The 17,084-nt window shown below is 50.3% G+C and overlaps 1 protein-coding gene across 1 annotated transcript in view; it reads right to left on the bottom strand.

Annotated features, from left to right (window-relative positions):
- Positions 1 to 2,868: 2,868 nt before the first annotated feature.
- Positions 2,869 to 17,084, bottom strand: part of LOC133344041 (uncharacterized) — a 106,772-nt gene continuing 92,556 nt past the window's right edge. The window contains 11 exon segments of the mRNA XM_061553992.1: positions 2,869 to 4,082; positions 5,051 to 5,129; positions 6,174 to 6,249; positions 7,416 to 7,573; positions 8,531 to 8,807; positions 10,611 to 10,843; positions 12,314 to 12,376; positions 13,372 to 13,576; positions 13,715 to 13,866; positions 15,691 to 15,865; positions 16,457 to 16,704. Coding sequence (XP_061409976.1) covers positions 3,740 to 4,082; positions 5,051 to 5,129; positions 6,174 to 6,249; positions 7,416 to 7,573; positions 8,531 to 8,807; positions 10,611 to 10,843; positions 12,314 to 12,376; positions 13,372 to 13,576; positions 13,715 to 13,866; positions 15,691 to 15,865; positions 16,457 to 16,704 — 2,009 coding nt within the window. The 3' untranslated portion in view covers positions 2,869 to 3,739.

The following is a 17,084-nucleotide window of genomic DNA, read 5'->3' as shown; positions in this document are numbered from 1 at the left end:
CACAAACGCACGTGTGGCCCCCACGGAGATTCAGGAAGTGAATCAAAGCCTCTGAATCGTTGCACGGAGGGCCTCACAAGAGGATTGGTCAGATGAGATGAGATATTCAAAGTTGATTGGCGGGGGGGGGGGGGAGATTCAAACGTTAAAGGCGGGAGACGAGGGCTGATTGCGTTGGATGGGCAGCAGGACGAGCATTGGCTGAAGGGAAGTGGGGTGTAGCGAAGGTTCGGGGAATATAAATGAGTTCTAGATTTGAAGCTTTCGTGACTGCAAGGATTCATACTCTTAGGTTTTTTCGGTAAAATCACGTAGGTAAAAAATAAAATTAATAAAAGTAATAGTAGAAATAAAATATTATTTATATATTTTTTCTATTATTACTTTTATTAATTTAATGTTTTACCTACCTGACTTAATAATATAAATAAGACAAGGGGGGAGGTGGTGGTAAGGGAGCGGTGGTGCAGCAGTTAGCGCCCTGTGCTGTGAACCTGACGCCACGAGGTTCGATTTCCGTTCACGGCCAACAAGTTGACGATTATTTGAACCGGTCCTGAGACTCCCCTAGGTCGACTCGGCCTCAAATAAGTACCTGGTGCGATGTGGAAGCATCGCCACTGGGGAGACAAAGGCGTGCGGGCGTGGTGCTGCCCCCCCCCCCCGTCGCGTACAGTCACCGGCATTTCTCGGTGCTCGCTAACAGCGCTTGCCCCAGCAGTCTGTGAAGGCTGTGTATGGCAGATTGTTGTATTTGGTGACAGAGAGACGAAGACGACCTAGATAGTGTTATACTCTTATGTTTTTTCGGTACAGTCACGTAGGTAAACATAAATAATAAAAATAATAATAGAAATAAAATTATAAATCACGACGTTTCGGAGGCAACACAAGTCTCCGTCATCAGGTGGGACCGTCACAGCTAAATTTACTTTATCAAGTGAGGCAAAATTCCAAGAGACCAGCTCTTAAATACAAGTTAAGGGGTAGGGGGGGAGGGGCTTATCTGAATGTGGTAGCCAATGAATGGAACTTGTTGGGGGGGTGGGCGAGGCTAAGAGAGAACAATAGGTGCACTTGTTGTAACCGGTGTTGGCTGACAATCCAAAATACAAAAAGGGGAATACTGTTAAACGCTGGGGATAAGAAGTCCACTAGATAGTGCTGTGTACGAATAAAGGCTCATAGTAAAGTACAACGTGTGCCGGCGTCATTACACTGTTATGTATTTGTAAGGGATGTCAGGGGAAGGATTCCCACCAAAAGGAATGGGGGAGGAGCAAGTGAGGAGATATAAGAGAGAACGGGCGGGGAAAATGGGAAGAATTGGTGGGAACCGGATCGAGAAGGCTGGGGACGAGTGTGGACTGGGGGAAGCAATAAAAGACGAACCCCCTGCAAACTTGTGTCGGCTCTCCTTTACATATTGTGTATCATTTTGCATGGAAGTCTGGTCGCATACCTGAGATGAGAGGGCCCTTCCCTATAAACATCCGGCAGTTCACCAGCATTGCTTTCAAGCACAGCCTGACTGCTGATGACACTATTAAACTTCTGTATTTAATTGTAAATAAAAAAAATATGTTACCAGGCAGGGCCCACTGAGCAATATAGCTCTTTCAGAATCGACCTGGCCACAAATGATAGCTCAAAGAAGTCGTTTCTCATCACGTGGAAATTATTAGCAGCCAAATAATATTGAACGCATGTTGACTCTAAATGTGTCGGGCAAAACTGGATATCTGTGAAAATGAGCTTTATAGCTCATTGGATTCCTCGAGTATGAATACATTCTGACATGCACATTCCAAATATGCAGCAGGCGTCAGGGTTGGATTGATCCCACGACCTCCTGCATACCAGGCGAGATAGTTAACATCTTGCCACACTGAGTGACACTGTTAAAACTGCCCGAGAGTTTTGCTTGTGTTGAATCAATGCTACTGAAATTATGCACTCTCAGAAGGCCATGTGGCCGATGGGTCCTGTAAGTAATTCTTGTTGAGTTTAATGTGGAGATGGATATATAAAGGAGACAAATTACTGTGCCTATGTTGTTTCTCCCTCCTTTGATGTGTACAGTAATATGAGCAGCTCCAATGTCAGTATTTGATCCTTATGGCGGTACCCCGGGGTACCAAATAATGCAAAATGGCCGAGGCAATTAAATATTTTATTTCTGGGACACTTTTTTTCCATTGGTGTACTTAACTCCACGACTGGGGTACCAATCAATCCGAAATCAGTGGTGCTACTCCGCGATGTCGAAACGCAGCGAGGACGATTGCTCTGAAACCCTGAACGCTTGCGTATGCACCGTAGTGGTACATCGTGTACAGCTCGTCGAGATGAGTCGATTGCCGCATCGCCAACCATCAACAGACTAAAAATGACTGCATCAAGGACATTATGCGAGAGCCAGGGTACCGCCATAAGGCTCATTTCCTGAATCAAATCTCGGTACTAATTTCTTGCCACCCTTACACATTCCAAGTCTTGGGTTGTTCCGTCAAACGTGGACACGTGGCAACCAAACCCTATTTTCTGCCCCCATATGAAAGATCATAGGATTAAGAGCATCTGGTCTTAAGCGTCCTCTTCAACAGGCAACACTGAGCAGCTTGGTGAAGTATGTCAATGTCTTCATCCACAAGCCTTGACAATGTCTTCATCCAGAAGTGGATTACCAAAGGGGTGAAAATTTTAATGGCAGAATACGATCATGAAACGATGAAATGTCGTGACTCAAGAGATCACTCGGGGTTCACATAACATTCAGTGCTGACAAGAAGTCAGTGTTGTGATGAGTTGACGGTGGTGGTGGTGGTATAATCGTGGTTTGTGTGGTGCGATAATAAACCACCCCACAACACAACAGCGTCCACAACAACCGCATGATGCATTCAAAACACAACCAAGTCTTTATTTTGTACATATCAAAATGAAAACAACTCTCAAAAAAGCTATTCATAAAAAAAAATCAATCTCTTTAAATTTAGAAGCTTTACCTGAATTGAATTGTGCATGACAAAATGTGCTTTGGTTTTTGTAACCAGTCTGGTGCGTGCATGTGGACTTTTGGTAACGTTCACAGCGCAGCACCAGCGATTAAGGAAGATGTCTCTTTCTGTGGCTCCAAAGTGCATTTACAGTATTTATCTTCAGAATTTTTTTCATTGATGTAAGTGGAAGAATGGCTCCTAATTATAAATGCAGAAAAATGGGAGCACATTTGTCACTGTTTATTTCTGTAAGAGTAGAAGTTTTGCACACAGACAGCGCCACATTGACAATCTTAAATATAGCCTCTGAGATAATCACCGTGCCTTATCTTTTCCACTGCACAACTGAGCCATGCCAGGTCGTGTGTATGTCTGTTGAACTTCTTTCGCACCGTGCTAATCGGAGGTCCATGCTGAGCTAGTTTGGTGTGGCTCAGGAAGCGCCTGATTGCATTCCCACTGCAGAAACCGAGCTGTGCCACTCACCTCACACGCAATGAACGAGACACATGTCCGCAGAGATGCTGTCCTCACGGTATACTGACTGACATCACATGCAGTGAACGCGTCTATAGCCCAGCCCTGGACTTTCTTGTCCCCCTGCGCCAGATTCTGATGTCTTATGAGCCCAGAGTATAACAGTCTTGGTAGTGAGTGGAAAACCACCGTTACTGTTAGGGCTCCATGATGGCTTAGCTCAGATGTCCCAGTGGAAAAGAGGTATTATTAGGTCAAAGCTATTCCTCCGGTTCCACGCTCGCTGGCCCAAGCAGCTCATCACCAGAAGATATGTCGCTTTTGTCCTCGTCGAATGCTTCGTCTTCTTCGGGAAGTCCCGCTGCCATGGTCTCATCGGCCAGGGGGTCCTGTTCAGGCTCTACCCATGCACCATCACTGGCTGAGGCTTCAGGATGGTGGTCCCCAGCAATCTCATTGGCTGGAGCATCCTGCGCAAACTCCTCCATGAAGTCACCATTGGCCAAAGCTGCTTGGTCTGGGCCTATTGATGGGCTCCTGGTGGCTCTAATCAGACGCATTTCTTTGGAGATAGCCGGCTTTCGGCCGAGAACATTTAAACTCCTGAAACAGAATCGTAAAAAACACGAGTTGGAAAAAATCATGCACGCATTATTTAATGCTTTTCAACATGCGCCTGTACTCAGAAATGCTGTATTGCATCAGTAGTTTGGAAGCTGAATGGTGGCTGTCAGAGCAAATATATAACGTTTGCATTTTGAACAAATCATCCTTTTCGCGCTTGTTTGTGTCTGCAAGTTCTTTCCATTAACTCTTTGATGAAATTGGTGGATTTTACATGTGGAAAGTCTTCATCGCCAAGACAACTTTAAATGAAGGTTTGGCTTATATTGTATCATTTTTTACGAACGTTATAGTGACCCTATGTGTGAGACACACAGCAGAACGAATGCATTTTAACGCTTACAATTTAAAACGGAAGCATAAAAAACAGGACATTTAGAACATGAACCCAGCTATTTTAACTCAAGGATACTCTTTTCACAGATGACGCCATGTGGGTCTTTTTACATCAAAATCAAGGTCTCCTTGGAAATTCGACTGCTGGTCTCAATCGGCTCTTACCTGGTCATAAATGTCATATCTATAACATCCAATGTACACTAGATGGCAACATTCAGTAATTCCCACATCATACTGGTAGGAACCACCTGGTTCCACCAGCCCATAGGGGATTATTGTGTCCATCCGTCCGTCGTGCATTCAAAAATGGGAGGGGTGGGGCTGGGTGGAGAGAGGAGGGTGGGGAGGGGCTGGGTGGGGAGGGTGGGGCTGGGTGGGGGGTGGGAGGGGTAGGGCTGGGTGGGGAGGGGCTGGTCACCCCGTAGTGCCCTTATAAAACTCAACGTTTAACCTACTCACGCCGGCTTGTGCCCGCCCTCACAGTCGGCCATATTTGTAGAATACATCACGCCGCCGTTGACCCTGGCCATTGACCGAGCAACCCAACGTTCCTACCAGCTCCCTCCGCAGGAATGTGTTTTAAGGGAGTGGCTGTAGCTTGTGCTTACCCTTCCAACTCAAACTCGTAAGTGTTGTCTGTGGAATCGGCATTCTTAACCACAATCTTGTCCACTTGAATGTTGTAATCTGTGAAGGAAATTACAAAATTGTACTTTTACAAAAACAAGCAGTACGTGAGGTCACAGAAAACTGCTTCTGTCCACGTTCAACAGGTTCAGTGTTAGTGACGATCACAGTGTGGCTTATGCATATGTAATAAAAGACTCCGTCAGGCGATGCTGGTCTCCGTTTGTCTTTTATTAAGGTTCTTCTCCGCACCCCCACTGGCCTCCTCTCGGACCAGAGTCGTTCCGCGCGCGCCCCGCGCACGCTCCCTCTCGCGTGCCATGCACGCTCTCTCTCTCGCGTGCCACGCACGCTCTCTCTCTCGCGTGCCCCGCACGCTCCTCCGTTAGCTCCTCTATTCCCGCACTCCGCACACCGCTGGCCGACGGCGTGCAGAGGTCCTTCGGCCACGTGGCCGATGGCGCGGATCTTTCCTCACCACCCAACGTGGCTCAGCCTCTTAACTTCCCCGACTGCCCCGATCTCTTCCGGGCTCCCACTTATATACATTCCCCCCACGTGACCCTGATTCCTCCCCTTCCGGATCGTCAGATCCGGCCTTCCCATACTACCCCGCTGGCTCCGCCCCCATTCACCTCGCCTCCCATTGGAGCCGAGGTGAACGGTGGCCCCTCCCACACGTCCCGCAGACCAGGCTCCGCCCCCCAATACCCCCGGCCGTGTGATTGGACCAGAGCCCAGCAACAACCCCATTTACGCTCGCATTACACATATATCGGGTTCTGTGTGTGCAAATTTTCTCTGGCAGGATAGCATGGTAAGATTGGGGAAGGTTCTTGGAAGGCTTTAAATAATAGTGTGGATTTAAGAAACAATTCCGTTGTGTGGTTAGAGTCAGCATATTCTGCGAATGGATGTCCTTCAGGAAGTTCAACAGCCAGCGGTCTCATGTCAGGCAGGGGTAAGTTTCCGTGTCACTGACCCGAACAGAGCCGACTGAAATCAAGCCCTGGTAGTGACACAGTGACACTGCAGTGACATCACTACAGTGCCGTGGTGGCATGCTCAAGAGTAGGTTGAGTGGGATTATGAAAAGCCACGCACCATTTTCACAGGAGGCGGAGAGGATGGCTCGGCGGAGCTCCCCCAGATCCACGGCCTTCACCTCAAAGACCATCACCTGCACGGGGGAGGGTCGATGATGGGACATCAGCCAATCAACGATCAATACGCAACCACAATAAATGTTTAAATACCCGAAAACAATTCGTCAAACCTGGCTCAAGTGTACGGATTTGTTAACTCAACGATGAGGGCCTTTTCCCGGGTGAAGCGGAATTTCGCAAGGATACGGAAGACAACCAATATAGACGTCCTCGCGCTCTAAGGAAGCTTTGTTAATTGCGACTACATCACCGGCTGCAGCCAGTGCTGCGGGTTATGGGCACGGGCGGAATTAAGTTATAAGGGGCCTAAGGCCTACGAAGTAAGGGCCTAAGTACTTATTACATATTGCAAGTTATAAAACATGTTGATTTGCCTTTGTAAAATTAACAAATTTATTGTACTCAAGGTAAATTCATCAAACATAAATCAGTCATGAATCATAAATCCCTCACGACACATTTTTTTTCACTGTCACAAAGTCATGAACGATGCCATTCTCTTTGGGTCTTTCGGTAAAGCCACGTAGATAGAAAAATAATACAAAAAATATAAATAAAACATATCAGGACGTTTCGATCGCAACACAAGCAATCATCATCAGGTGAAAAAATTAACCCGTAAAAACTAAGTTTTTCACTATAAATCCTTTATATGCGTGGCATCGGCTTTATTTTATTATTTATTTCTGTTTTTCTTGAGTAAGAGTTTCATTTTTAGCACATTGGTATTTTAAATTAAATATGAAAAAAAATCCAAAAAAGTGGAAAATTTTTGAAAAAAAACTTCACGAAAATAAATTGTCACGCACAACGAGTCTGTGTGCAAAATGTCAGCTCGATTGGATCACGGGAAGTGGGTTAAAAAACGACCGAAAGATTTGCACGGTCGTAAGCGCGCAAGCAAGCAAGCAAGTTAACTTAATATAAAGGATTTAAAAATACGGGGCTTTACCGAAAGACCCAAAGAGTATGAATTCTAGCAGTCACGAAAGCTTTAAGTCAATGATGTCATTGTAATTGAAAGAGAAAATAGATTGTGATGGCCGTGCCACCGGTTGCTGAGCTGTTACTTCAACATGGCATGGAGGGACTATAAGAGGATCTTAAAAATATGAGGGCCTGAGGTCTCAGTTCTTATTAGCCTATGAGTTACTCCGGCCCTGGCAAGGGGGAGACGCACCGGCTGGTCGTGGACGCCGTGCTGGTCCCCGCGAGTCGCCTCGCCCAGCCAGCGCTCGCCCGAGTCGCCATGCGTGCCGACCACCATGAGTGTGACGCGCGGCGCCGGCTGCGCCGCAATGAAGTCCTCACCGAACACCAGCACCTGGTACCGGAGCACTGAGCACCAACACGCAGCAGCACACACCGGGCCCGGGTCCATTCATTTAGAACGAATTGCAACCACAAAGCAATTGCAATTGTAACTGCCATTGGTTAGGATCTGACATTGGACAGCATCATCTGCAGGGATACGTAGATAAGCAATAATGTGCGGGGAACGATTGGTGGACTATGCGAAGATGGAGATTGTGTGGCCTGGCCTAGATTTCTGCCCAGAGAAGGTGCATCTCACCGGGATCAGACACCAGGCCACAGGCGGGTAGAGAAAGAGATAGGGGCAGTGACATGTGCAGAGGGGGGAAATACGAGGGACAGCATTGTGGGTGGGGAGTGAGCCCCAGAGCCTCAATGTACAAATTGGGTGTCGAGACTCACACCCCTTGTGTGGGGGTGAGATAGGGTCAGGCGTAGGAATATGGGTAGTATTGGCGTTAAAGGTAGCGTTAGGGTTAGAGGTAGAGGAATTGTTAGGCTTATGGCTGTGTTAGGGTTAGTATTAGTGGGGAGCGGAGGTGTAGCGGTTAGCACGCTGGGCTACAAACCCGGCGACCACAGTTCGATTCCTGCTCACAGCCAACACTGGTGATGATTATCTAAATTGGTCCTGGGTCTCCCCTCGGTCAACTCAGCCTCAAATTAATACCTGGTGTGGTGTGTAAGCATCACTACTGGGGAGAAAAAGGTAGTTGGGGGGCCATTGTGCTGGCCACCCATCCCCTCATGTACCGCTCCGCCCATCATAGTGCTGGCTAACAGCACTTGCCCCTACAGTCTGGAGGCTAAACGGGGATCTTTGTCTTTGTTCGGGTTAGCGAGTGTTAGGGGTAGGGTTAGGGATATTGCGAGAATTAGCACGAGGGTTAGGAGGTTCAGAGTCGAGATAGACCCCATGCGTGCTGCACGTTGTCTACGGTATCCAGTTATCGCCACCATCGGCCCCGGTTCTCCCCGCACCCGTCGGCGCTGGTCTCTGGGGCCACTCGGCGGGGATCTCCATCCAGACGTCCCCGCCGGACGGGGGAGGCAGCGCCTCGCCGGGCGCATGGGTGAACGTGGCGCGCGTGCGCACGTCCGTCATGCGGAAGCGGCGCAGGTGCGGGGCGGCCGTGGTGTCAGCAGTGGTGCCCGCGCGCTCGTTCCCTCCGCCCGGGCCGTGCTCCCAGGGCGCCGAGCCGTCACGCGCCCCAAGCCGCACCTTGTACGGCACGCCCACGCTCACGGGGAACGACACCTGCGCGGCACGGGGTGGGGGAACCGTCCGCACGGTCATCGTGTGCCAGCCCGCCGGGTGATAAGACGGTCAGGCGAAGGGTCGGACGGTCGGTGAGTTAAACAGTCGGGCGCTCTTTAAGCAAATCAGAGCGGTCAGCAAGATAACAGCTGGGAAGCTAGGGAGCGAAACGATCAATGAATGAGTGATATTATTTGGTTCTTTCGGTAAAGTCATGTAGATAGAAAAAATAAAAATCACGACGTTTCGATCACAACACAAGCGATCATCTTCAGGAGGAAAGAGGGGAAAGGTCACCGAAGGCAATCGTTTATAAAGGTTTAAAAAAAGGGGCGTGGCACAAGAGCCCCGGCGGCGGCACGAAGTGGGCGGGGTATATGTGCCCTGTGGTAAGATAACAAAGGAAACAAACATCAAGTCCTGACTTGACCTGTGCTCCCTTGACAAGAAAACACAAATCAAGTCATGACCCAAAGTGTTTGATGACATATTTCCAATGAGTTTTTAACCATCTTCTCAGTTGAAATTGTGTCTGTATATATGGATAGCTTCATCAACGAATCTTTGTTGATAGCCAGTGGGCTTGCAAAGTACCATCATCTCAGAGAAATCAATTCGTGTGAGCCAGCCGCATAAAAATAATGATCAGCCACGGCAGATGTATTGGTCCTACCGTGTTTCAAATCTGCCTTATGCTCACGGACACGGTCCGAGACATGTCGCTTAGTTTCCTCAATGTAACTGCTGCCGCAGATACAGCTTAGTTTGTAGACGCCGGGATATTGCATGTCAGGAATCTTGTCCTTCACAGATGGGATCAGATCACGAATCTTATGTACTATGTTAAATCGGACCTGGATCTTGTGTTTGTTCATGATTTTGGAAATCTTTTTGGTTACCCCTGCTATGTATGGCAGGGTGATGGTTTTTATTGGATCCTCAGATGGCTCCTTCCTCACGGTTGGGGTGATGGCTTTGCAGATTGTGCAGTCAGAAAATCCATTCGCCTTGAGAGCTTGGTGTACGTGTTTGAGTTCACTGGTTAGGTGTTCATGGTCATTGAGCTCTATGGTGTAGAGTTTTGATGAGGGAATTATTCTGGGATGGATGGTGGTGGGAATCAGGTTTTAGGTAGGCATCAGTATGGGTGGGTATTCTGTAGACAGAATGGCTCATTGAGCCATCTGGTCTTTTTTTGATTAGGACATCCAAGAAAGGTAGCATGCCATCCTTTTCTACCTCCATGGTGAATTTGATGGCTGGGTGTATGGAATTGATGTGGTTGAGGAATTGGTTCAGAGCCGGTCGGCCATGTGGCCAGATGACAAACGTGCTACGCCCATTTTTGAAACCATTATAAACGGTTGCCTTCGGTGACCTTCCCCCTCTTTCCTCCTGAAGACGATCGCATGTGTTGTGATCGAAACGTCGTGGGTTTTTTTTCTATCTGCGTGATTTTACCGAAAGAACCAAAGAATATGAATTCCTGCAGTCACGAAAGTTTTAAGTCAAAATGTAATGAATGAGTGAGTGAATTTTAAGCCAACAAACTTTAGAGTTGATGATAACGTGATCATGTTGGTGATATGTACAGCACTCATAATAATGACAGGACTGATTATGATAATTATGATGATTCGGATAATGATGTTTATGATGATAGTGGCAATACTGATGACAATGGTAATCCAGCTTGACTGATGAGGCTGCTTATAATAATGTTGATGATGACAATGGCAATCATTCCGATGATGGTGACGACGGTGACGGTGGCAATGATGATGTTGACGACGGCCGACTTGCCTCGAACGCGATGGTGCTGCTGGCGCCGCCATCGCCCGTGCCGTGCCGGGGGCCCACGAGGGGCAAGGGGCTCGTCTTGCCCTCGGAGCCGTACACCACGAGGCACAGACCCGGGGGCAGCAGCAGCGTCTGCTGCTGCTCCCGCCGCCCGGGGCTGCCCCGCGCCGACCCGCCACCATCGCCGTCATCGTCATCTTCGTTACCCAGCGTCAGCTCCACTCGCCAGCGTCCATCTGGTGGGGAGGGCACGGAGAGGACGGAGAGTGGCTTAGAGAGCGAATATGAGGGTGGTGATATGATGAGGGTGGTGATATGATGAGGGTGGTGATAAGATGAGGGTGGTGATATGATGAGGGTGGTGATATGATGAGGGTAGTGATATGATGAGGGTGGTGATATGATGAGGGTGGTGATATGATGAGGGTGGTGATATGATGAGGGTGGTGATATGATGAGGATGGTGATATGAGGGTGGTGATATGATGAGGGTGGTGATATGATGAGGGTGGTGATAAGATGAGGGTGGTGATATGATGAGGGTGGTGCTAATGAGGGTGGTGATATGAGGGTGGTGATAATGAGGGTGGTGATATGATGAAGGTGGTGATAATGAGGGTGATGATATGATGAGGGTGGTGATATGATGAGGGTGGTGATATGATGAGGGTGGTGATGAGAAAGAAAGTAATAATTGGAAGAGAGAATTGATAAGAATATGGTGGATATCGGCATAGGGTGATGATAGGAATAGTAATTATGATAATCGGGATGTAATCAGAGGGTAAGCATATCAGAGATGTAATGATTCAGAAATGTAAAACCACAAATGATGCTCATGATACATGTATTAAAATCATGTGTGCAGGTACTGATTATTTCTGATTCAGAAATATGTATGCCACTATAAATGTACACCACCGTAGATGAATACACCACCATGTATCCTAACCCTTCACTGTGGCAATCGAACTGTGGATGGCTCGATTCATCACGTTCATCGCGGATACAGTGACAAGCAAGGTTAGGAACGACCGCACGACGGGAGGGATCGATCGCACTGCCAGAGATTGTGGAGAGGTCACGGTGGGGGTCTGCGCGTTGCCGTGCACGCGAACCACACGCGTCGCACGCGGCACTCACGGATACGAACACACCCCGCCCGGCGCGTCACCCATGCGCACAATACAGTACGGTCCCCGCTTTTACGGGGACACCATGCGTTCGTAAATGGGATCATCGTAAATCGGACCACTATTTTCCCATGGAGAGTAAAAAACATGAGACGCGTCAATTTGCCGTCTTATTTTTCCTTTTATCGGCCGCATTTAACAGGGTTCAACAGGTAAAAGTCCACAAAAAAACACCTTGAGAATATCAAAAGCTTCACGCTCCGAGTCACGTCGAAAACCAGACCAACTTAGTTCAGACGCATTCGGAGTCGTGTCAGAAGATTGCGTCGCAAACCGAGTTTCTGAGTCGTAAACTGGCGGCGTTATACGAATGACGTGAATGTGCATCGTCGTAAATCGGAATCGTAAAACCGAAGCCCGCCCTTACGGCCGTTGGTGGCATCACAGCGGCGTGGCTCGGCTGCATTACGCACCGGAGACACTGAAGGTGAAGCCGCCCACCGATACCGCACGCGCGCATCAGGACAATGAACGTTAGAATGTCATCCGCCCCGAGGCGAGCGAAGCACTCACCGGACTTGGGTGCTGGAGCGTCGCTGGGCAGGGGGGCCACGGTCACAGCACTCGGCCGAACCTCTGTGGAGGTCACGGGGGGCAAGAGGGTACGGCGGAGACGGCCGGTGGGGGGGGTGGGGAGGACGCACACACGCTGTTGTGCGGAGACGTACACCGAACGAACACGCATCATCCCATCACCAACATCGTCGTCATCACCAGCAACCATAGCTGTTGGATGAAGGATAATCGGGATTCCTCGTGATCGTGCAATGCTGCAATTCATCTCACTCCTGCACGTGACCTCCAGGATGGTAGTTGTCTCCAGTTCGTTTGCCACCTACGACTGCCGGTCTGTCGCCAGTCTTGTCCGTTGATTGTCGTCGCTTCTAGCCACGTTGTGTCCGACCCAAAGCCACTTTTATAAGCAATATGTGTCTGGGTTGTGTTGCTCCTGGAAGCAAGTGTTCTATTTATGTCTCTCAGTGCAATTCACTTTAATCGTTTCCGTCCTCTCTGCTCTGAAGAGTCGCCATTGCCAAAATGTTAGCCTACTTTATATTTTACAGCTGTGAGGCAGCGTTGAGACACAGCCCAAAGACACTTTCAACTCACATTCAGGCTCTCTGTCAAAGCAGTCGAACGATGGGACTGCATTCAAGTTGTATTAAAATAAACAAAAGAGCAATTGGCTCTGTCACGAGCAGGCCTGGGGTCAATTATCACTACAATTACAGCGGCATTGCTCGCTCAACTTACAATTATATTACAATTGGAATGAGATAACTGCAGCTATCACCCCGGACAACGGGACGTGCTTCGCTGCGTCCGTCGGGTTGCGACCTCCCACGCCGACAGGGGTTGGGGCAACCAAAACAACAACAGGAGTAATTTTTTTTTCGAATTCGGTGAATACAAGACGGTGGTCCTTTGTAAATAATCGTCATGACACGGTCCTGAATGAGCCGCATGCGGCTCTGGAGCCGCAGGTTGCTGAGCCCATGCGCAAAGAGGAAGGCAGCGACGACCTTAGCCTTGCGCTTCACGTTTGGAGCGTCGCCGCTCGCTTCACCCACCGGTGAGCGGGACGCGCACGGACGCGGTGGAGCCCGCCGCGCCGTCGCGCAGCCAGCGATGAGCCTGGAAGACGGCCTCGAACGGCGCGAAGGGGCCCTCACGGACGCTCACCGCCTCCACGTGCCAGTCGCTGCCGGGCCCCTTCTCCACCAGCACCTCCCTCAGGGGCCCCAGCTCCACCGCCTCCAGCGACCAGGAGGTCACCTGCGGGGAGGACGCAGCTCCGAGCCCGTTCGTAGTGGCGGTGCGCTACCGGCTACGCCACCGCTCCCCACGCGTACATGCAGAGATGCGCGGGTGTACATGCACGCGCGCACACTGCACGCGCTCGTGGTGACGTACGCGCCCCTTGGCGAAGCTCCTCTCTCCGCGGCGCCGAGCGAGCGCGCGTCTTCCCGTGTCACCACGTTCGCCGGTGACGGTGAGCCAGACGCGCGCCGTCGTCGCAGAGCTCTCCGAGGAGCCCGTGCGCACGCTCACCACGTACTCCAGCACTGCGGGGACACGGGGCGGTGGGGGCGGGGGTCAGGGGTAGTGGGCTAGGAGTAGTGACTGACGTACGTTCTAACGATGTCAGAGTCGATGTCATCACGCCGGGTGGATTATTACGTCGCAGGATCACGAGAGGTCGTGGCGGCTTGGGGAGGAATTCATCCAGCAGTGAAATGACCCTGACCGATGATGATCTTGTTGATGTTATAGATTCTAGGAGGACTATGAATCAGAAATGTGTCTCTGTTATTAATTTAATTCATCCAAAAACCTAATATTTTATTTTCAAGTGAAGCCAGCGGATTAACTATTTTTATTTTTACCAGGTAAGGCCCACCGAGCTATATGGCTGTTTCTCAGAGGTGACCTGGCTATCACAAATGATAGCTGAACGAAGTGGCTTATGACATGGAAATGTATGGCAGCCAAATACTCTCTAAGCGTCACGTCAATTCTAAATGTAGTGGGGAAAACCGGAGGACCCGGAGAAAAATCCACGCGACCATGGGGCGAGAGGCACACGAACTCCAAAATACAGGCGTCAGGGTGGGGATCGAACCTACGACTTCCTTCCAGCATAACAGGCGAGGTAAATAACATCAACCTTTTTGTTAGGGTTCTCGTGGTGAGTGTACTAACGTTAGGGTTATGGAGGTAATGATGTTAGGGTCCAGGCAGGGGGGTGGGGAACCTTTTTTACTATGCTCGACTTGGTGAGTTTCATCCGGTTTTTGGAAATTATTTAACGTTCCCCCGAATACAAAGCTGTAGACCCCCAAATCGATATCCAAATTTGTATTGTGCTTGGTTCGCAGTGCAAGCCAGGCACACGGTACATTGCCTGCACTTCCCTGCAAAGTGCATTCAATCAGTGTCACTCATTCACCCACTCACCCGCTCGCTAGCTCGCTCACCCACTCGCCCCCCGTTTGCCGGCCCGCCCGCCCGCTCACCCACTCACCCACTCGCCCTCCGCTCGCCCACGCACTCACCCACTCACCCGCTCGTCCGCTCACCCGCTCGCTCGCCCACTCACTCACCTGCTCGCTCTGGCAGACTAACTGCTCACCGATCTCTCAATGACTCGCTGTGGATGTTGAGTCGGGACAAGGTAAGGGATGGCACAAACACGAGCTACCATGGCGATGATGATGATGATGATGAATTGGCAGGTGGCAGTGGTGGTGCACGTCTGTAATCCAGCACTGTGGAGGTGAGGGTTGGTGGCTCACACAAAAGTTGTGAAACTCCCTTCACATGGGATTCGAGGAGGAGCCATACCCTGGCTCTGCTAGAAGGCAGTACAGCAACATTGTGGACCTCACCTGTTCCATATGTTTGGGATAGAGTGTTGCCCCCTCACATTGATTGGACGACAACTCCTTAATATATAGAGGACCACAAAGCAGTCTGTAGATTGTTGGTGCCGGCTGACCACGTGGCTCCCTTCTCGTCCACCTGTGGTTCCTCCTCGCACCCCTCTGAGTCGTTCTCTCTCTTCGTGAGCGAGCGAATGTTGTCCACGTTACAAGCCAATAGTATTGTGTTTATTATAATAATTATTATGATTGTTGTGTAGTGAATGTGACAGTGATGACTGTGCTAATGGGGCTGAGTCAGCTCTGGTCACAAATTAAACTTTTGACACCACAACTGACAGCCGTGCTGCTGCTACTGAACCAGCAGAGCTACGTGCCAGCATTTAACATTCTGATGACAAGAACGATGATGATGATGACGATGGTGACGATGGGGATGATGTTGTAGGTAACAGCAGAGTTCTCCATCGGGGTCGTGGCTGGTTAAGGGGGTCGGAGGAGACTCACCCACAGGGATCGGCGATTCTGGCGATCCTGACGAGAGCAGGGGCAGCTCGGACACCTGTCCGCCATTATCCGGTGAGAACCAGCGCACAAACGGGAACTTGAGAATCTTTTTGCCATCCTCTTCTCCTGAGCCTCCTCTTCCATTTCTCTCCTGCCGCCGCCGCCGGAGCGTCACCTGCGCGGGGAGAAAAAAGTCGTCGGGTGCAGCACAAAAGGCAGAAACTACTCCAACCGAGCCAGGTTTCACTCACTGATGAATGCCGCTCAAGTTGTCGAACGACAGGCGTTCGCGGCGAGACATTGTTATTACGGGTGGCGAGCAGCGTGAGAGAAACGGGCGCAAGTCAACTTCAGCCAAGGTATCAGCGAGCCATGGCCAGCATCTGACTGCCAAGGAAAGCCCGGTACTAAGTAGGAGTCATTAACACGTAAGGTTTCATCAGTGAGCTCGATCCACAAATATGAAGGACACATCACAGCGATACACTCCGCTGCTCCTAAAACGGTTGTCTGGCTTTGACCACCCGAATGTGAAATTGTAGCTGTTGCTCTGCATTTACATCAGCCCCCGTACGAAAGAAGAGTGAGCCCTGCACCATCCACAGACTGCAACAAACTCAATGTGGAGGGCGCTAATGTACGGAGGGAGATAACGGGGTAAGTACTGTCGAACTGAGCTGTACGGCGTTCAACACAAGGCCGGCCATTCGGCCAGCCGGCCGCTGCCGCCGCTTCTACTACAGCTGCCACCGCACCCTTCACGCACCTTGCGGCAGTACCAGCTGTCTCTGGCCTCGCCCTCCTCCATCTCGATGCGGACTTTGACGACGGGGCCCAGCTCCTCGGGCAGCACCAGCGAGGCCTCGTAGTGGCGGCCCCTGGCCCGCAGGGCCCCCCGTGGCACGCCGATGGGCAGCGCCGCGCCGGCCCGGCAGCACACCGTCACCGAGACGCCCAGCTCCGTGCCGGCATCCGGGAAGTCACCGGTGTGAAGGCGAAGGGTCCACGAGCCCCCTGCAGCGACAGAACAGGGGCAGCGAGAGACAGATGTGTGGCGCGAGATAGGGAGAGGCAGGAAAGGAGAATAAACGAGAGGCAAAGAGTTAGAGGAAGGGAGGGAGAGGGAAAAGGAGAAAGAGTCGTGGAGAGAGGGAGAGATTATACTCCTCTTGCAAGGATTAAAACAAATTTCCACTTCATCTCACTCCCTGCACCCCAAGCGCATTTGCTTTAAGAACCGATTGTATACGTAGAGCCCTTTTGTAAATCCACTGCTGGATGAGGGCCTTATCAAAAACCGTGTGGGCTGTGGGGGTCATCTGACCGTACATCACCGCACCGCTCGGTGCAGATTGGTGACGGCAACAATGGAATTCCCTGCATGGCCCTCTGCT

Source organism: Lethenteron reissneri, chromosome 19 (genome assembly GCF_015708825.2).
Source record: "Lethenteron reissneri isolate LAM-NWPU_2019-01 chromosome 19, ASM1570882v1, whole genome shotgun sequence".
Classification (NCBI taxonomy): Eukaryota; Metazoa; Chordata; class Hyperoartia; order Petromyzontiformes; family Petromyzontidae; genus Lethenteron; species Lethenteron reissneri.
The sequence above is the reverse complement of the archived record's forward strand: the minus strand, read 5'-3'. Positions and strand labels throughout refer to the sequence as shown.